The sequence below is a fragment of the Ascaphus truei genome, chromosome 8, assembly GCF_040206685.1.
Source record: "Ascaphus truei isolate aAscTru1 chromosome 8, aAscTru1.hap1, whole genome shotgun sequence".
Classification (NCBI taxonomy): Eukaryota; Metazoa; Chordata; class Amphibia; order Anura; family Ascaphidae; genus Ascaphus; species Ascaphus truei.
Window position 1 is genome coordinate 69,467,892 of NC_134490.1, and position 16,916 is coordinate 69,484,807.

Genomic DNA, 16,916 nt, shown 5'->3' on the forward strand with positions numbered 1-16,916 from the left:
GTGTGTGTATGTGTGTCAGGCACTGTGTGTGTGTATGTGTGTCAGGCACTGTGTGTGTGTATGTGTGTCAGTCTATGTGTATGTGTGTCTCTATTTCTTTGTCCTTCCCCCTCTCTCCTGACTCCCCTCCCAAGACCCCCCCCCCCCCCCGAGCTGCGGAACCACGGGGGCTCTGGCAGAGTCTCCTGACTCTCTCTCCCCTCCCCCCCCAAGCTGCGGACCCACGGGGGCTATGGCTGAGTCTCCTGACTCTCTCCCCCCCCCCCCCCCGAGCTGCGGACCCACGGGGGCTCTGGCTAAGTCTCCTGACTCTCTCTCCCCCCCCCCCCCCCCTGAGCTGCGGACCCACGTGGGCTCTGGCTGAGTCTCCTGACTCTCTCTCCCCCCCCCCCCCCCCCCGAGCTGCGGACCCACGGGGGCTCTGGCTGAGTCTCCTGACTCTCTCTCCCCCCCCCCCCCCCCCGAGCTGCGGACCGCAGGGGCTCTGGCAGAGTCTCCTGACTCTCTCTCACCCCCCCCCTGTGCTTAAGAGGCCCCCCCCCCCCTCCGGCAGTGCTGCGTGGGAAGCGGCACGCTCAAACCCCCCCGCTTCCCGCGTTACTGGAGCAGGAGGCGAGAAGCACTCCTCTCTCACCCCGATACCCTCCATCAGGTGGTTGAGTCCTGAAACCAGGCTCCGGATGTGAAGCTGTAGCTCGGGGGGCAAGGAGGGCAGCTCCACGTCCTCAACCCCGGGATCCTCTTCTTGTCCGCCAGCTGCAGTTGATAGCCTGCAGGTCTCCGCCAGGTAGCAGCGGGAAGAGAGAGGAGAAGGCCGGGGCCAGGAATATGTGTGGGGAGATCGGGACCAGCAGCAGCGGCGCCCACATCACCTCAGCCGTGAAGTACACCCCATCCACTCACCCCCGCAGCTCACCACGAACACAGCCTTCGACTGGTTGGCAGCGCCAGCCTCGAAGCTGGAGAACTCCTTAACTTGGTGGGCCCCCGCGGAGAGCAGCAGCAGTTCGGCGCAGCCGCACCAGTGCAGGATCTCGGCACTCGTTAGCTGTGACGGCGGTGAGTATGTTGAGCGGGGGAGGAGGAGGGGGGGGAAAGCCGTCCTCATTCACCCGGCAGCGCAAGGAGGACTCCGAGCCGCCTGTGAGCATCGCCATGACTACCGCGCATGTCAGCGGGCGCGGGCAGCGGCGGCCGTTACGGCGGTGGAGGAATGGCATGCGCAGGGGGGCTCTGTCTGAGTCTCCAACCCGGCAGAGCGCTTGGCTGGGACAGAGAGCGGGCCTGGTCCCAGGAGCTGGTCAGTGTGTGTCTCTCTCTCTGTGTTGTGTGAATGCGGACACGGAGCTGCGGACTCCCAGCCCCCCCCCCCCCGGCGACACGTGGTCCCGTTACCAAAGCAGGAGTGACAGGGCAGGGGGTGGAGCCTCAGCCTCAGCTATCCCACCACGGAGCAGCGTACTCCACGGCGGGCAGCACCACAGAGCCCGTGCCGGATGAGGGGAATTAAATACCCCTTAACACACCTTACGTGACAGCGAATCACCGGCTGCCAATTAAATTTTGAGGGCTGCCGCCGCTGCCGCATGTCAGCAGGAAAGCGGAGGTAGGGAGGAGAGAGGCTGCGCGGCATGGCAGCGGCAGTTCCGCCGCATATGTCACGGTGTGTGGGGGGTGTGGGGCTCGGGGGGGGGGGGAGGGGGGTGATTAGGAGCGGCGCCGGCGGCTATCGCCGCCGCCGCCGCATCTGATTTGTGGAGCGGGTGTGATGTCAGTGTTGGGGTCGGGCTGAGCCAGAACACAGCCCGGCCTCAACTGCCAGCACTGACGTCACATCCGTTTCATTTCTGTCTCCACAATTCTTTTTTGCCCCATCACGAATGAGGCGCCACTAAGGAAGTTTCACTTCAAAAAGTTCCATCCACTCAACTAGTATACAATGTTTTTCTTATTTAAGACCATATATGTGACAGTCACTGTGGTTGGAATGTTTTGTCTCCTGAAACCCTAATCTGGGCGGCACATTCCCCATTCTCCTGGTGTGAAAACAAACTCCGAGGTGAAGCAGATGGTAGTGCCGCATTAATGATGCCTTCACCCAATGTCCTTAAAGCATTTACCTGCAATGCATTAAAGTAGCAATCCCAGGAAAAAAGTGACTTTTCTTTACATAATTGGTACCAGGAGGGCCCCTGGATCTGCTCTGTGCTGCTTTCAGCTCTGGGAGCCCCCCGGTTACCGGGATAATTACAGTGAGAGAAGCGGCATAATATATCTCAATTACGCATTCAAATTACTGGTTGGGTTTCTCCATGGAGATGTGGTGGTGAGGGAGTTAAGGCATTGTTACAGAAAGAATGCAGTTGCATTTATGAATTAGATTGCATGGGGATGAATGAAATTAATGATTTTAAAGTGTTCCTATAATGTATATTTGCCATTTTATTCACTTTTTTAATGACGTTTGTGTATGTGATTTTCTGTGTATGTAATCTTTTTTATATTTATATAGGCACTAGTGTGTTAATTACATAGATTTATAGCACAACAAGTTTGTTCGGTTGAGGGATTATTCAATTCTGAAATACTGTATGGGTATGTACACTTTATTACATAAAATCTTTTGTTACAGTTCTCTTACATTTTTATTTTATTTATTTATTTATTTTATAAGGAATTATTATTATATTATTGGTGTCGGTTGGTCCAGTACACTTTTGTTATATTTATATTCATATATTGGTTTACATTTTCATTTATCTCTTTTTGATATATTGTTGTCCTTTTCCTGGTGTTGAAGTTGTAATTTATCTCATGCTCTTATCTCGTGCCTCCTGTTCTCCGTTGTGTGTTTCCAGTTTTAGGAGCGTTGCCAGGGAGTCCGGTAGCCTTGAGATTCAGACGATCAGGTTGAAGTTTTCTTCCCTGCGTTTCAAGGATAATCAGCATTAAAACGCATGATGTCATATCCAAGATGGCTCCCCGACTGGCTTTGCGATTTGACTTCTGTTATTCCCATTGATGTATACTGCTTAGTCATTGCTTATGTCACTTCCGGGTCTATTCTTTACTTGGTGGGATATTTAAACAGCGTTTCTATTTATGTTTAGTTAGCCATACCTACCTCATAAAAGGCCTTAAACGTTGTACTGTTCTGCTGTTCTTCTCCAATAACATGAAGAGTTTTAGTACTTATACTGAAGTTTTGCTGATCCTTGTAAGGAGATGTCGGACACTATTGAGTGCTGTCTGTTAAATATTTTTGAATATTGTTCAGCTCTGGGAGCCCCCTGGTTACTGGGATAACTACAGTGTTAGTTGCTGGTGTCCCTCACCTTGAATCCAATATGGCGGCCACTGTTTGACCAATTGGAAGCCGCAACTGATGATCGTAGCTTCCTATTGGTGGATCTCGTCAGATTGAAATGGCCATGTTGTTTCCCCATCTGAAGACCTGACACCAGCAACTTAGGCAGTAATTATCTCTGTAAACTGGGGTCCTCTGAGCTGAAAATAGCCCAATCTGGCTCTGGATGCCCCCCTGGTTCCAATTATGTAATAAAAAAACCTAGTCGGGATTGCTGCTTTAAATTAAAGCACCGGAGTTAACGCGGGCTTGTAGGGTGGCAAGGGAAGGATCCCACGTTATTTGGTACAATGTTGAGTTATTGGTAATATCTATGGGATGTGTTTCTTGAATATAGGTTTCAGGTGCAGATTTTTGTTTCTTCAGAATTATTATGGAAAATATTTAAAAACGGCAAAGGATCTGAAAACCAACGCCTGTGTAACTCCATCTAACCCGTTACCGAAATCCATAAGAGACGCACTGAGTGATGTTCATGAAGACGTCTCCTCACGGTATGGAATCCATGTTCAATGAGGAGCAGAGTAGTGTGTAATAATAATCAGTTTAGAACGCAATGCTGATTATTTGTAATGTGACCACCTTTCCCTGTGTATCTCAGTCACAGTGAGTATTACTGTATGTTCATTGTAAGAATTACATGGTGGAAACTTTATAAGTTTTCTTTTAACATTAAAAAAAAGTAAGTTATCTAACCTATAACCGAACCCACATTGCGCTCATCACTAGATCACAAAGCACATCTGTTGATATATGTAACAGAGATTAAACCTTTAAAGTAAATAGGAAAAATGCTGGTGTAGGTGGCTGGGCCAAGTAGTTCTGCCGCTGCCATCAATGTCTGTGCTTGTGCAGGTACTATGGCTGTGGCATTGTGGTACCGGAGTGCTTGGAGAACTGCAGGATCTTGGATCTGGGCAGTGGGAGTGGCAGGGATTGTTACGTGCTCAGCAAGCTGGTGGGACAGCGAGGACACGTCACTGGGATAGACATGACTGACGAGCAGGTACAGTAATGTACACGATATGGAGCGGGTTCCTGGATGTGAGTTTACACCTGCAGATTATTTCAATGCTTGTGACTCATATATATCTGCAGCATTTACCTACACTGTCTGCGGGCTTGTAATACACTGAGATTACACTGAGTTGAATGTTCATAAGGGAAGTCTTAACACACAAAATGTCATATCCCTATGTAAATAAGAACATTGCACTGTTTACGCCCGTCAGATCTTCACCACTCCTGTAGGTAACTTGGGTTAGATGTATTTAAGGGGAAAATGTAATCCAGTTGTGCACAGACTACAAAGATCCCACCTCTCCAACAGCGTCTTGTTAATTACACATAAAACTGGCCAAATATTGCATATAATTCCTTAAGTGACTGTTATCAATACTGCAGCGCTATATAAAACGGATTACTACCCTTAAGTAATCTTAACATCTCCATTTCTATTGCGAATTACAATATTTATTTACATTGCATATTATCATGCTACATTTTGCAACATGAAGGTGAATGTAGACATTAGTGCAGAAGATTTGCCTATACTGCATTCTGTCTCTGTAGTCTTCCCATAGATTGTGCATTTATACTCCCCAAACAATATGTTACTTTGCCCTTTCAGGGTCCTTCTGCAGAGCACCCATCGTTGAACTCACCTCAGTAGAGGTTACTCATGTTTAGGAGACACATGGCAAGCTTTTTTTTTTGTAGGTGGAAGTAGCAAGACGATACATTGACTATCACACAAAGAGATTTGGTTTCCAGCAACCCAATGTGAACTTCATTTCTGGGTACATTGAAAATCTTCAAGCTGCCATCCTAAAGGACGAGAGCTATGATATTATCATGTAGGTAGCTTTTTATTGAACATTTGCATATTACATCGTGTAATTAAATAAGCTTATATATTCTATATTGCCAAATGTTTATAAAAGAAATGTTTCCCTAGCTTAATGTGTTAATTACAACGTGGTTAACACACATTTATAGTCTGTTATAAAGGTTTATAATATAGTTTTAATTATAACAAGACCCTGTATAAATACCATTGACCCGTGTAATGTAGGTCCCAGGGAATCTTGAGAAACCTTCAGATCAGGGGATGAGAAGTAATATTTAGCTGTTGTCTATTAAAACCTTCAGTGCCAGATGTACCTCTAACACCTTATCCTCAAGATCTTCATTATGGAAACAGTACAGATTATCCATCCCCTTTATTAATTTGATGGCTCTTCTCTGTACTTTTTCTAGTTCCATAATGTCTTTTTTATGGAGTGGTGACCAAAACTGTACTCCATTTTCAAGGTGTGGTCTTGCTAATGCTTTATAGAGGGGCATTATTATATTTACTTCCCTTCCATCTATTCCTCATATAATGCAAGATAAGATCTTGTTTGCCTTTGCAGCTACCTCCTGACATTGGGCACTATTGCTAAGCCTGCTGTCTACAAGCACTCCTAAATCCTTCTCCAAGGATTCTCCTAATTTATCCCAAATTAATTTGTAATTTGCCTGTTTATTCTTGTTTCTAAAATGCATAACCTTACATTTATCTGTATTAAACCTCATCTGCCATTTACATATCCAAGTTTCCAGCCTATCCAAGTCCTTTTGGAGAGAAATAACATTCTGCTCTTATTTTACCATCTTACATAATTTAGTGTCATCAACAAAGTTGGAGACTAGTGATGTACTGGGTTCCCGGACATTACCCGGTACCTGGCCATATTTAAAGTACCTGGAAATTACCCGGGACCGGCCCAGGGCGCTGGGAGCCGGTGCCGGGTATTTCCATCCTGCTCTGCTCCCTTGGTCCTCCTCTTGGAGAACGGCAGGAGCAGAGCAGCAGAAGAGACTTACCTGAAGCCGGTGGTGGAGGGTGAGGAGGACCACGGTGACATTCCTGGTGGTGGTGGGAGCAGAGAAAGACATCCTTCAGCTGGTGGCGTTGGGAGCAGAGGAATATGTGACCGGAGCAGGAGCGTTACTATAGGACATCCTCCTTATCCTCCGCCGCCGGGTGCAGGTACGTCAAAACTACCCAGCCGGGTACCCGGTTACCTAGCCGGGTAATTTCTTTTCCCCGTGTACCGGTTACACGGTCATTTTTTTGACCCGGTACATCTCTATTGGAGACTTTGCTCTCTATGCTAACCTCAAGGTCATTAATAAACAAATTAAAAAGCAGGGGTCCCAGTACCGATCCCTGATATTTGTGATTGGTTCTAATAAATTATAATTATTTTGCTCCATTGCAGATCTAACTGTGTGATAAACCTTTCCCCTGATAAAAAGGCAGTGCTGAGAGAGGCATTCAGGGTGTTAAAGGTAAGCTAGACACAACAGTGTTTAAAAAAATGTTTGCAACACATTATGTTGAAATTTATCAAAGCATAAAGTCATTAAGTTAGATATATATGTTTACATGTGTCTATTTTATATGCATATGTATTGATATTATTGCTTTATTTATAATTTTCCCCTATTTCCAAGTAGCGTGTGATAATACTGATAAAAAAAACCTTCCTATTTCTTAGGATGGCGGAGAAATGTACTTTAGCGATGTATATGCTAACCAAGGAATTCCTAATGAACTGAGAGAGAACAAAGTACTGTGGGGTAAGTGCTGGAAACCAAAAACCCAAAAATAAAATGCATATCTCAAATAGCATTCCTATTCCCCCTTTAAATATTATCCTATAATGTCCAATGGGGAGAACAGCACCACTGCACGTGCAGATGGGTTACATGACCGCATAGCAGTCTGGGAGAAGGTAAGGTGCACGATGGACTGGAGCCTACAACCTGGTCTGTGGAAGCCGCCCACAACTCTCACATTCATTTTTAGAGTTGAAAATAAAAGGAGTGCTGTTTCGGGTGACAATGTTATCCTAGGAAACCCAGGCAGATTTCTCTGGAGCCTCAGCCTGCATGGAAGAATCAGAAGTGACTTACATTTGGGAAAGCAGAGGTACTTTAGGGGCAATGCATTCATCTGACTATTACTGGTGCAGTGATATTTTAGTAAATCAGTGATACAAAATGACAGATGATTTGTGGACAGGTAGATGACAGGTGGCTGATGTAGAAATTAAACATAACGCACCAACCACTCTATACTGTATAGTGATTAGTCGCAAAGAAGGAACATTCTTCAAGAATGAACATCTCTAAATAGCAAAGGCCGACGAGACTCTGATTTGTATCCCATTAGAAAAGTAAAACACTAAAAAGCTTATGCTACATTGGACACACAACCCTTGTATTCAGATATGTTTCCATAAAATAAGTGTGTTGTTATCATGTCTCCAGAAGGGTTCATACAACTTTTCCTTTTAATGATGTTTTCCTATCTTTTGTGATGCAGGGGAGTGCATTAGTGGAGCATTATGGTGGAAGGACCTCTTCCAGATTGCTGAAGAGATTGGATTCAGCACCCCGCGTTTAGTCACCTCCAGCTACATCACTATAAACAACAAGGCGCTGGAAGACATTATCAGTACGTTTATTGGGAGAGGTTTCCACCATATTAATGCGGCGTTATTCCAGTAGCTGTCTTTCATCTTTATTGCTGTATACATATAAATTAATCTCACATAAAAGATGGCTACATGATTTTAGTTAACACAGATTTTCTAACACTTAGGTCAAACATATGATATAATTGTTCTCCAATCCACTTCTTCACTAAAGTTCTCCGTGTATTTCATAGTTTTAAATATTCTTAGGGCCATATTTACTAAGCAGTGTTAAACTATAAGGCCCTTACACCCCATTTTAAATGAATAGGCACCTTAACAACTCTTTGGGATTTAAATATGGCCCTTATTCTCTCAACAGTAAATAGAATCAGCAGGGTGTTCAGTAGGACGATACAGTCAGGGTGATTCCTTCCTGTGAAAGGGAACAAGTTCCTGATTAGACTAAGAAAATGCTGGGAACAATTTATTGTATCTAAAGTTCCTGGTTAGAGTTGGGCACTACTCGCTTATATTCAACTACTATAAAAAGATCCAAAAACAATGTAGAGTGTAGAAAATATAAGTTAGGGAGAGCATGTAACCAGCAGAGTGCACCTTGTACTGCATTAATTAGAGAATGTTTTAGTTCTTTTGTGTATATTTTATAGTATACAATGAAAAAGTTAATTTACTCATATCATTGCATTGAAAGGTTTGGTTGCAGATAATGTGGTATTTTGGTTGTTTCAAATGCAAAGCTACATTTTTTAGATAGTTATTGCAGCCAAAGACCTTGATGTGCTGCCTGAATTCTGCACGCAGCCAGGGAGAAAAGACCCGCTGAAATGAGCTAGATTATACCTAACCTTGACACTTCTTTATATAAAACAAAAATTCCAATGACATTCTACTGTATATAGTAATGGCACGCAAGTGCAAATTTACATGTTGTAAATAAGCTCTGGTAAACCGAAGATATAAAAGGCGTTTTCTGGTATCCTAACAATATAGATTTGTTATCATAGATTTTTTTATCTTTTGTATCTACTTGAATCGGAATAATTCTAGTGTATAATTATTTTAGAAGATCCCTCATCTTTTTGTACTAATGGTCATTCTCAAGGTTTTTGACAAAGACCTTATGGGTTTTGAGCGTCAGTGTAATTTATTTAATGTTCGTAAAACCGGATCAGTCTTAATGAATTATTTCTGCTCACAGGTTTTATTAAAATAACGAGATAAAAAACAGCTCGCAGGAAAAGCCTGGTGTATTTGTAATGAATCAGGGATGTTTATTCACCTGTGAAAATATGGAATACGAATATTTTTTGGCCCAAAAAAATTGCCTTCAACCAATCAAACACATTTCAGATGCAACCAGCCCCCATCCTACAGCACTATGCACGAAGGTTATATCAACATCTGGTCTCATGTTCATTTTAGGTGACTACAGATTTGTCTCTGCCACCTTTCGCCTGTTCAAACTCCCGCAGAACCGTGAGAAGATAAAATGCCTGGCTATATACAATGGGGGAGTCACTGGCTGGGAGAACCAGCTGCAATTTGATGCCAACTTCACATTCAAGGTGCAGAACTTCTCATTTAAGGCACAGCTAGAAAACAACTTGGGGATATTCTTATGAGCTTCTAGTGCTTGGTTCTGTGAAGATAGAAAATAGGTTGACCTGGGTGACAATGTAGAAAGCAAATTTTGTTAGAAAATATAACACTTTGTGCATTTCAATATAAAGCACTGCTGGAAATTTTTGGTTTTATTTAAATCCATGTCGGCAGCCTTGCAAGCACGCCCCCCCTATCTTGCAACCTTGCGAGCGCCCTCCTCTATCCCCCCTCTCGCACGTCCTTGCGAGCTCCCTCCTCTATCACACCTTCTCACATGTCCTTGCGTGCTCCCTCCTCTCTCCCCCTCTCACACCTCCTCTCGAGCTCCCTCCTCTAGCCCCCCTCTCACAAGTCCTTGCAAGCTCCCTCCTCTATCCCCCTCTCACACCTCCTCGCGAGCTCCCTCCTCTATACCCCCTCTCACTCCTCGTGAGCTCCCTCTATCCCCCCTCTCACACCTCCTCGAGAGCCCCATCTTCTATCCCCCCTCCCACTCCTCCTCGAGAGCCTCTTCCTCTCCCCATGTATTTCTATTCCCCCCTTCTCCCCCTCTTTTCTACACTCACTCTCCCACTCGCTACCCCACCTCCCTCTTCCACCCCCTCTCTCCCCCCCATCTCCATCACTTAATTATCCCCCTAATCCCTCTTTCACACTCACATACAAACCCCCCACACACAAAATACAATATCCCCCCACTGACACACAAAATATAATACCCCCTCCCCTCCCACACACAAAATACAATACCCCCACCCCCCCCCCACAAAATACAATACCCCCCCACCACATACACACAAAATACAATATCCTCCCCCCCACACAAAATACAATACCCCCCCACCACATACACACAAAATACAATATCCTCCCCCCCACACAAAATACAATACCCCCCCCCCACCACATACACACAAAATACAATATCCTCCCCCCCACACAAAATACAATACCCCCCTCCCACACACACACAAAATATAATACCCCCCCCCCCCACACAATAACAAACACACCTCCCTTTGAAGTGGTCTGAGGCCTCTGGTGCCCCGGCTTTCCCCAGCTGCTGGTGGGCCTCTCTCCCGCCGGGGCACATTGGAAGCTGGGCCCGCCTGGAAGTCACGCTCAGCTTCCGGTGCGCACCGGTGGGAGAGAGGCCCGGCCTGACAGAGGGGCCCACAGCATCTGGGGAGAGCCGGGGCCCAACAGCCGACAACCAGAGGCCCAGCAGCTGGACACAGAAGTTGGACCTGGCCAGGTCCAACTTCCAGCACCGGCCAGATCCGTCGCAGCCCTGGGTATAATTGTCTTTAAAAGAAAGCTTAAAACATTAAGAGTGCGTATATTATATCAGTACCAGTCACTGTGGGTTGCATTTATGATCTGAATTAGAAATGAGCAATGCGTGTGGAAATTATCACTGCTTTGGCCATTGTAATGATGTCACTTTGCTCTCTGTCGTCAGGAAGGTGAAGTTGCAGAAGTGGATGAAGAATTATGCGGCATCCTGAAGAATTCTAGGTTTGCCGATGAGTTTCTGTTTCGGGCCCTTGAAAAAGGAATTTCTTCTGGAGGGTGTTACACTAAGAAGGTCAGTTTAATGCTGTAATGAAGTGTTTCATACTGTTTTCAATACTGTACTCTTCGGTTTGACATAATAGCTTTGTATAACCAGGCCATTATAAGATGATGGACAACGTTATTGTGGCAGCAAAGTGGAAATGTAGTACATAAACAAGCCTGGCACACACACAACATCCGAACTCTAGAATATGAATGTTTCACTTAAATTAATGTCTCATTCCATTAGATGAGTATATTTGGTATTGTGACCAGATTGATTGATATTTAGTTTGTTGGTATACAGTAGATGGGACTGACTCTGAGCTGCATAGCACCCACATATGGGCCTCATTCATGATATTTGATTTACCAAGTGCTGGCTAATGACACAAAATGTGTTGCACTGTGGCTCATTCCCAGCTGTGTGAGAATAGTTTTGTGAAATATATTCCTAAAGCAAAGTTACCTGTGGACATGATCGTGTAGGATGTAAGAATTCCGACATACTTAACAAAGTGTTATTATCACATAGTATTTAATGGAAGACTTGTAATGATGAATTACATACGCAGCTACATAACTCCGTCACACTGTACAATCATATATTTTATATTTTTCCAGTCACTAAACTCATTTTTAGCTATTTTGTCACAATAAAGATGTGATGTTATTATATATTGTAACTTACGTTTTGACTACTTACTCCTCCTTATGGCATCTGAAGATAACAATACAAAATACTGTACACATGTCCTAATATTCCCAGCTTAAATAAAGCCATCACATTTACTAAAGAACATGCTGTGCCTAAATTAGTTAAAAGATCATTTCAGAAATTCAACACCAATAAGGCCCAGACTAACTAAACGGTGCAAAGCCGTATCACACCTTATGGCTATTTAAAGTGAATAGGCAGCCATAGGGCGTCACATGACTTAGCACCGCTACGTACTGTACATATGAGCCCAAATCACGGCAGTAGAATATTAGGAAAGTGAACATCATTAGCTGGTAGTTTGTTGCTGGAAATGTATGTAAGGCTATTATTGTTATAGGGCTGGGCAGCTCCCCTAAACTGCTGGATATTTGTCCTGGTCAATCTGCCCCCAGGGAAAGTAAAACATAATGTTGTTAAAATATTAACCACACACAATTTGCACTTGTTTTCTTAAAGCCAAACTTGTAATAGTAGTACAGGTAATTGCAAAATAGAACATTGCACAACATTGCACACGGTGAAGAGTGCGTGTAATAAATAAGGTGTAGCGAATATTAGTATTGAGTTAGTGCAGATTTTTATGCTATGTATAAATTAGTCTTTTTATATTTTTGATGAATTAATGTTAAGAGTTGGAATATCCAACCTTATTAAGATGTCATTTGCTTTTTTTAAAATAATTTTTCTTCAGCATAAATAAAACAAAGTGGGTTAAATGTTATCACTGTGTTTTAGTTTTTTATTTTCAGAGGCATATGGTCTACGGCCTTACAAGTGCCCCTGCCAGACTTAAACCATTCAGCCTAAATAACCTTCCTTGTTTAGACTTAAAATGGGAATAGAAATTAGATAAACATAAAAAATGCCAAATAACTGAAGAGTCTCATTTATAAGGAGTTACTAGGACCATCACACTTCTATCACAGGCTTTATGTATAGATGAATGGCATATTTAATATATTATCCCCATAATTATATGAATGGAAACATGGTAATGCTGGGAGTGTCAGTAGGAGGTCCCTTCTCAGCATACAATTCAGTTAAGCTATTAAAAGTGCTGCTGTTATGGACAGAAAAGGGGAGAAGCTTTCTCTTTCCATAATCCAGGTCTCATCACCCAAAGCAAGGTGTGAAAGTGACCGGATGGAGAAGACAGGGAGGAGTTGGGTTGTTGGCAGCAGAGAGCTCTGCTAATTAGTTGTACGTAACAACCTGGGAGCTCTTGGTCTGCTGTACGAAAGTGTCTGACATTACAGAGTGTGAGTGTTCCACACTGCAATAGAGCACTGGACAATATTACAATGAGTGAGTGTTGTCATCGGCAAAACCTCACAGTTGCAAATGATTTCATGATTGTCTTATCTGTGGGCCCGGAAGTAGCTGACGTGACAGTTTCGAGAACAACAGACTGTACTGAAGCAGAATGTGTGGTTGTGGATTGTTGATTTGATCCGTGATATGCTGCTTTGCCGCACTTGCTTTTCTGCCTCCTGTTGTTGATGAAGAATTTTGAACTGCTGAGATTTTTGCAGTAGACTCTTCCTCAAACTGGGGCAGCCCTGGTTAATGGTCTGAGTCTTCAACGATGTTGGGCACCGGAGCAAAGTGGATCAGGACAGGTGACAAACAGGAATGGCAGGTGTCATGAAACGGCAGACTGATGGTACCCAAAAATAGCGGGTCACCGGTACATTGAGTCTATCCAGACTCTGCCCACCAGGAAAGCACCTTGGACCTACTGATCGTGAGGGATTCCAGTTTGCGAAAAATAGGTGCCGAAAACCTACTGACTATTCCTAACCTACTCTGTTAGGATAGTAGCATCACCACCCATGACCATTGGGGTGGAACCCACCCCAAGAGCTATGCTCTTATACATGGGGTACCTCTCACCCAATCCCGGTGATTACAGACTCTCGCTGGGAACTACAAAGTTACTCTTATACCCTGGTGGTTTCTGGGGACAATAGGACCTATAAACAGAAATAGGGAAAACAGAAATCCCTTCTGATGCACTCACTAAAACCAAAAAATAATAAAGTTTTAATAACTAGTCAGAAAACAGAAAAAATACTACTAATTAAAACCTAAGATAAAGCGCATGTTAACAAACACTGGTGAGTATATTCTCACTGGGTACTGAAGAAAACCCTGTTGACCAAATTATCACACTCAGATATCCATTATAAACGTCAGGATACCACTTGGTGATAGTGATAGCAGAGGTAAGTATGTTCCAATAGAAAATGGAACACAAAAGCGCACCAAGGGTCAAGATTTAATTAAAACAATTGAATAATAATAAAAACTTACATATAGGGGGTAAGTACGTCCAGTAGAACAGGGCAGAGGAAAGCAGTCCTGGTGGTGTCCTGGGCACAGGGAGATGGTGCTGAGGCTTACGAGGTAGACCCGCGCGCTGGGGCTGCCTGGCTCGGCACCACGTTGCTCTTCCTTCCGGGTTGCAGCTCTTGCAGGACCCGTAGGACCCTTAGATGGTAGCCCGCCTCAAATGCCGGTTCCCAAAGAAAATTACTCCGGCGTACCGAAGAGTCTCTAGATGTTTGTGGGACTGCTGAGGCTTGGTACACTAGTGGACTGGTTCCCAATAACGCTGTAGGGCTTTCGCAACGCATTTCACACGGAGTTGTGCTTCATCAGGCGATATTTTAGACACCTATGTGGGGGCCTTTTATACAGTCATGCTGAGATCCCAATAGGGTAAATGGTTAGCCAATAGGAGTAGCGTGCATAGTAAATGCAAGGTACTAATTTAACCAGAGAGTTAATGTGATTACAATTGTGTACATAAAACCTTTATATAACATGTTCCAATGTACAGCTCGAATCAATATAATGGGGTCAACCTAGGGTCTAATGGTGTAACAGTGGATGAAAAAAATCCAGTATCGCTGCATGCTGCCAAAGACAGAGGTCATTACACTCTGCTCATATTACTCGACCTCTCTGCAGCATTCGACACCGTGGACTACCCTCTTCTCCTTCACATTCTCCATACTCTTGGTATTCGGAATAAAGCTCTATCCTGGATCTCCTCTTACCTCTCCCATCGTACTTTCAGTGTCTCTTTTGCTAACACCTCCTCCTCCTCTATTGATCTCTCTGTGGGGGTACCGCAGGGCTCTGTCATGGGACCCCTTCTCTTTTCTCTTTACACACTCTCTCTAGGTGACATAATCACATCTTTTGGGTTTAAATATCACCTCTATGCTGACGACACACAAATTTACCTTTGAACCTCTGACCTTACACCTGCTATATAGACCAAAGTTTCTGAATGCCTCTCTGGAATATCATCCTGGATGGCCATCCGCCAACTGAAACTTAACATGGCAAAAACAGAGCTCCATATACTTCCTCCCAAACCTGGCCCTACTACCTCCTTCCACATTGCAATTGGAAATACGATCATTCACCCAGTAGCCCACGCACGCTGCCTAGGGGTCACACTTGATTCCTCTCTCTCATTCTACTCTCATATTCAAAACGTTTCTAAAACTTGTCGCTTTTTCCTCCGCAATATCACAAAGATACGCCCTTTCCTCTGTTACTCAACTGCTAAAACTCTGACTCAGGCCCTCATTCTCTCACGTCTCGATTACTGCAACCTCCTGCTGTCCGGCCTTCTTGCCTCTCACCTGCCTCTCACCTGTCTCCCCTACAATCTATCCTAAACGCTGCTACCAGAATCACTCTACTCTTTCCTAAATCTGTCTCCGCATCTCCCCTCCTGAAATCCCTCTCCTCCTGGCTTCCGATCAAATCCCGTATCTCACACTCAATTCTCCTCACTTTTAAAGCTTTACATTCTTCTGCCCCTCCTTACATCTCGGCCCTAATTTCTCGCTATGCACCATCCCGACTCTTGCTTTCTTCTCAAGGATGTCTTCTTTCTACCCCCTTTGTATCTAAAGCTCTCTCCGCCTTAACCCTTTCTCACTTTCTGCCCCGCACCTCTGGAATGCCCTTCCCCTCAATACCCGTCTAGCACCCTCTCTATCCACCTTTAAGACCCACCTTAAGACACATCTGCTTAAAGAAGCATATGAATAGCACTGGATAATCCTGGACACGATACATAAAGCTTGGCCCCCTGCAGATGCACTTACTAGAATTCCCTCCTGCTGTCTCTGTACGTTCTCCCTACCTACCAATTAGATTGTAAGCTCCTCGGAGCAGGGACTCCTCTTCCTTAATGTTACTTTTATGTCTGAAGCACTTATTCCCAGGACCTGTTATTTATATTATTTTTTTTTATATGATATGTATTGCTACTGTGAAGCGCTATGTACATTTATGGCGCTATATAAATAAAGACATACAATATATATAGAAATGCAGAGTCTAGATCCTGCTAGTTCAGAGTGCATCTCCTATAAATTAGGAGATGCAGTGTATTCACTGATTTAGCAGACACACAGCTATAATATAGTCTTAACAATAGGTATGCTGTTACATACTATAGTAAGAAAGATCTTAGCACAGGGTTATTACCTTGTTTAAGCTGTGACTTAGAATGGAAACATATAGCTTCCAGCTCAGCGTTTGGTGGCTGATTGACATGCAACATATAAAAGCGCTGGGTTTTCAACATCCGCAGCCACCACAATAAGACCCTGATTGGGCTGGACAGGCTTCTAGTGCTAGCTAGTGGGATCCTGTTTCGGCCCACATCTTTATTAACTAGCACTAACGAAGTACACCGTGCTGTGTTTGAGAACTGGCTAGGCTGCTACTAGCCCGGTCGCACTAGTGACGTCACCCGACACGTGTTTCGTTCCGAATAGGAACTTCTTCGGGGGTGGGCGGACCTATGCTCCTATGCGCCATATATACACAATGCTTTGCCATGGCAACCCGTGATGTTACCTTAATCTCCAAACAATAACGCAGAGTGGGCGGGGCTTCACGGACAAGGCAAGTAAAACCATAGTTGATCCATAGTACGGGTAAAACACACAAAGGTTTGCCTGGATATGAAACTAATACTATACCTGAAACGGGATAATCGCTTAATGGGCTACATGACACATGTACAAGGGGCCAAAAATCGTAACGACACAAGTGGATGTATGACAAAGACAATGGGACCTATGCCAACTTAGAGGGACCCAGGGCTTCTAGAAATCACACACCCAAGGTACACAATCCCAGTGCA

At 44.2% G+C, this 16,916-nt stretch overlaps 1 protein-coding gene across 3 annotated transcripts in view; it reads left to right on the forward strand.

The window, feature by feature from the left end:
• BORCS7 (BLOC-1 related complex subunit 7) overlaps positions 1-16,916 on the forward strand; it is a 56,013-nt gene that overhangs the window by 24,255 nt on the left and 14,842 nt on the right. For all 3 annotated transcript variants that reach the window (XM_075612509.1, XM_075612507.1, XM_075612506.1), the window contains 8 exons: positions 3,734-3,861; positions 4,223-4,373; positions 5,087-5,223; positions 6,634-6,703; positions 6,913-6,994; positions 7,743-7,874; positions 9,280-9,422; positions 10,922-11,047. In XM_075612509.1, coding sequence (XP_075468624.1) covers positions 3,734-3,861; positions 4,223-4,373; positions 5,087-5,223; positions 6,634-6,703; positions 6,913-6,994; positions 7,743-7,874; positions 9,280-9,422; positions 10,922-11,047 — 969 coding nt within the window. The remainder of the gene's footprint in view (positions 1-3,733; positions 3,862-4,222; positions 4,374-5,086; positions 5,224-6,633; positions 6,704-6,912; positions 6,995-7,742; positions 7,875-9,279; positions 9,423-10,921; positions 11,048-16,916) is intronic.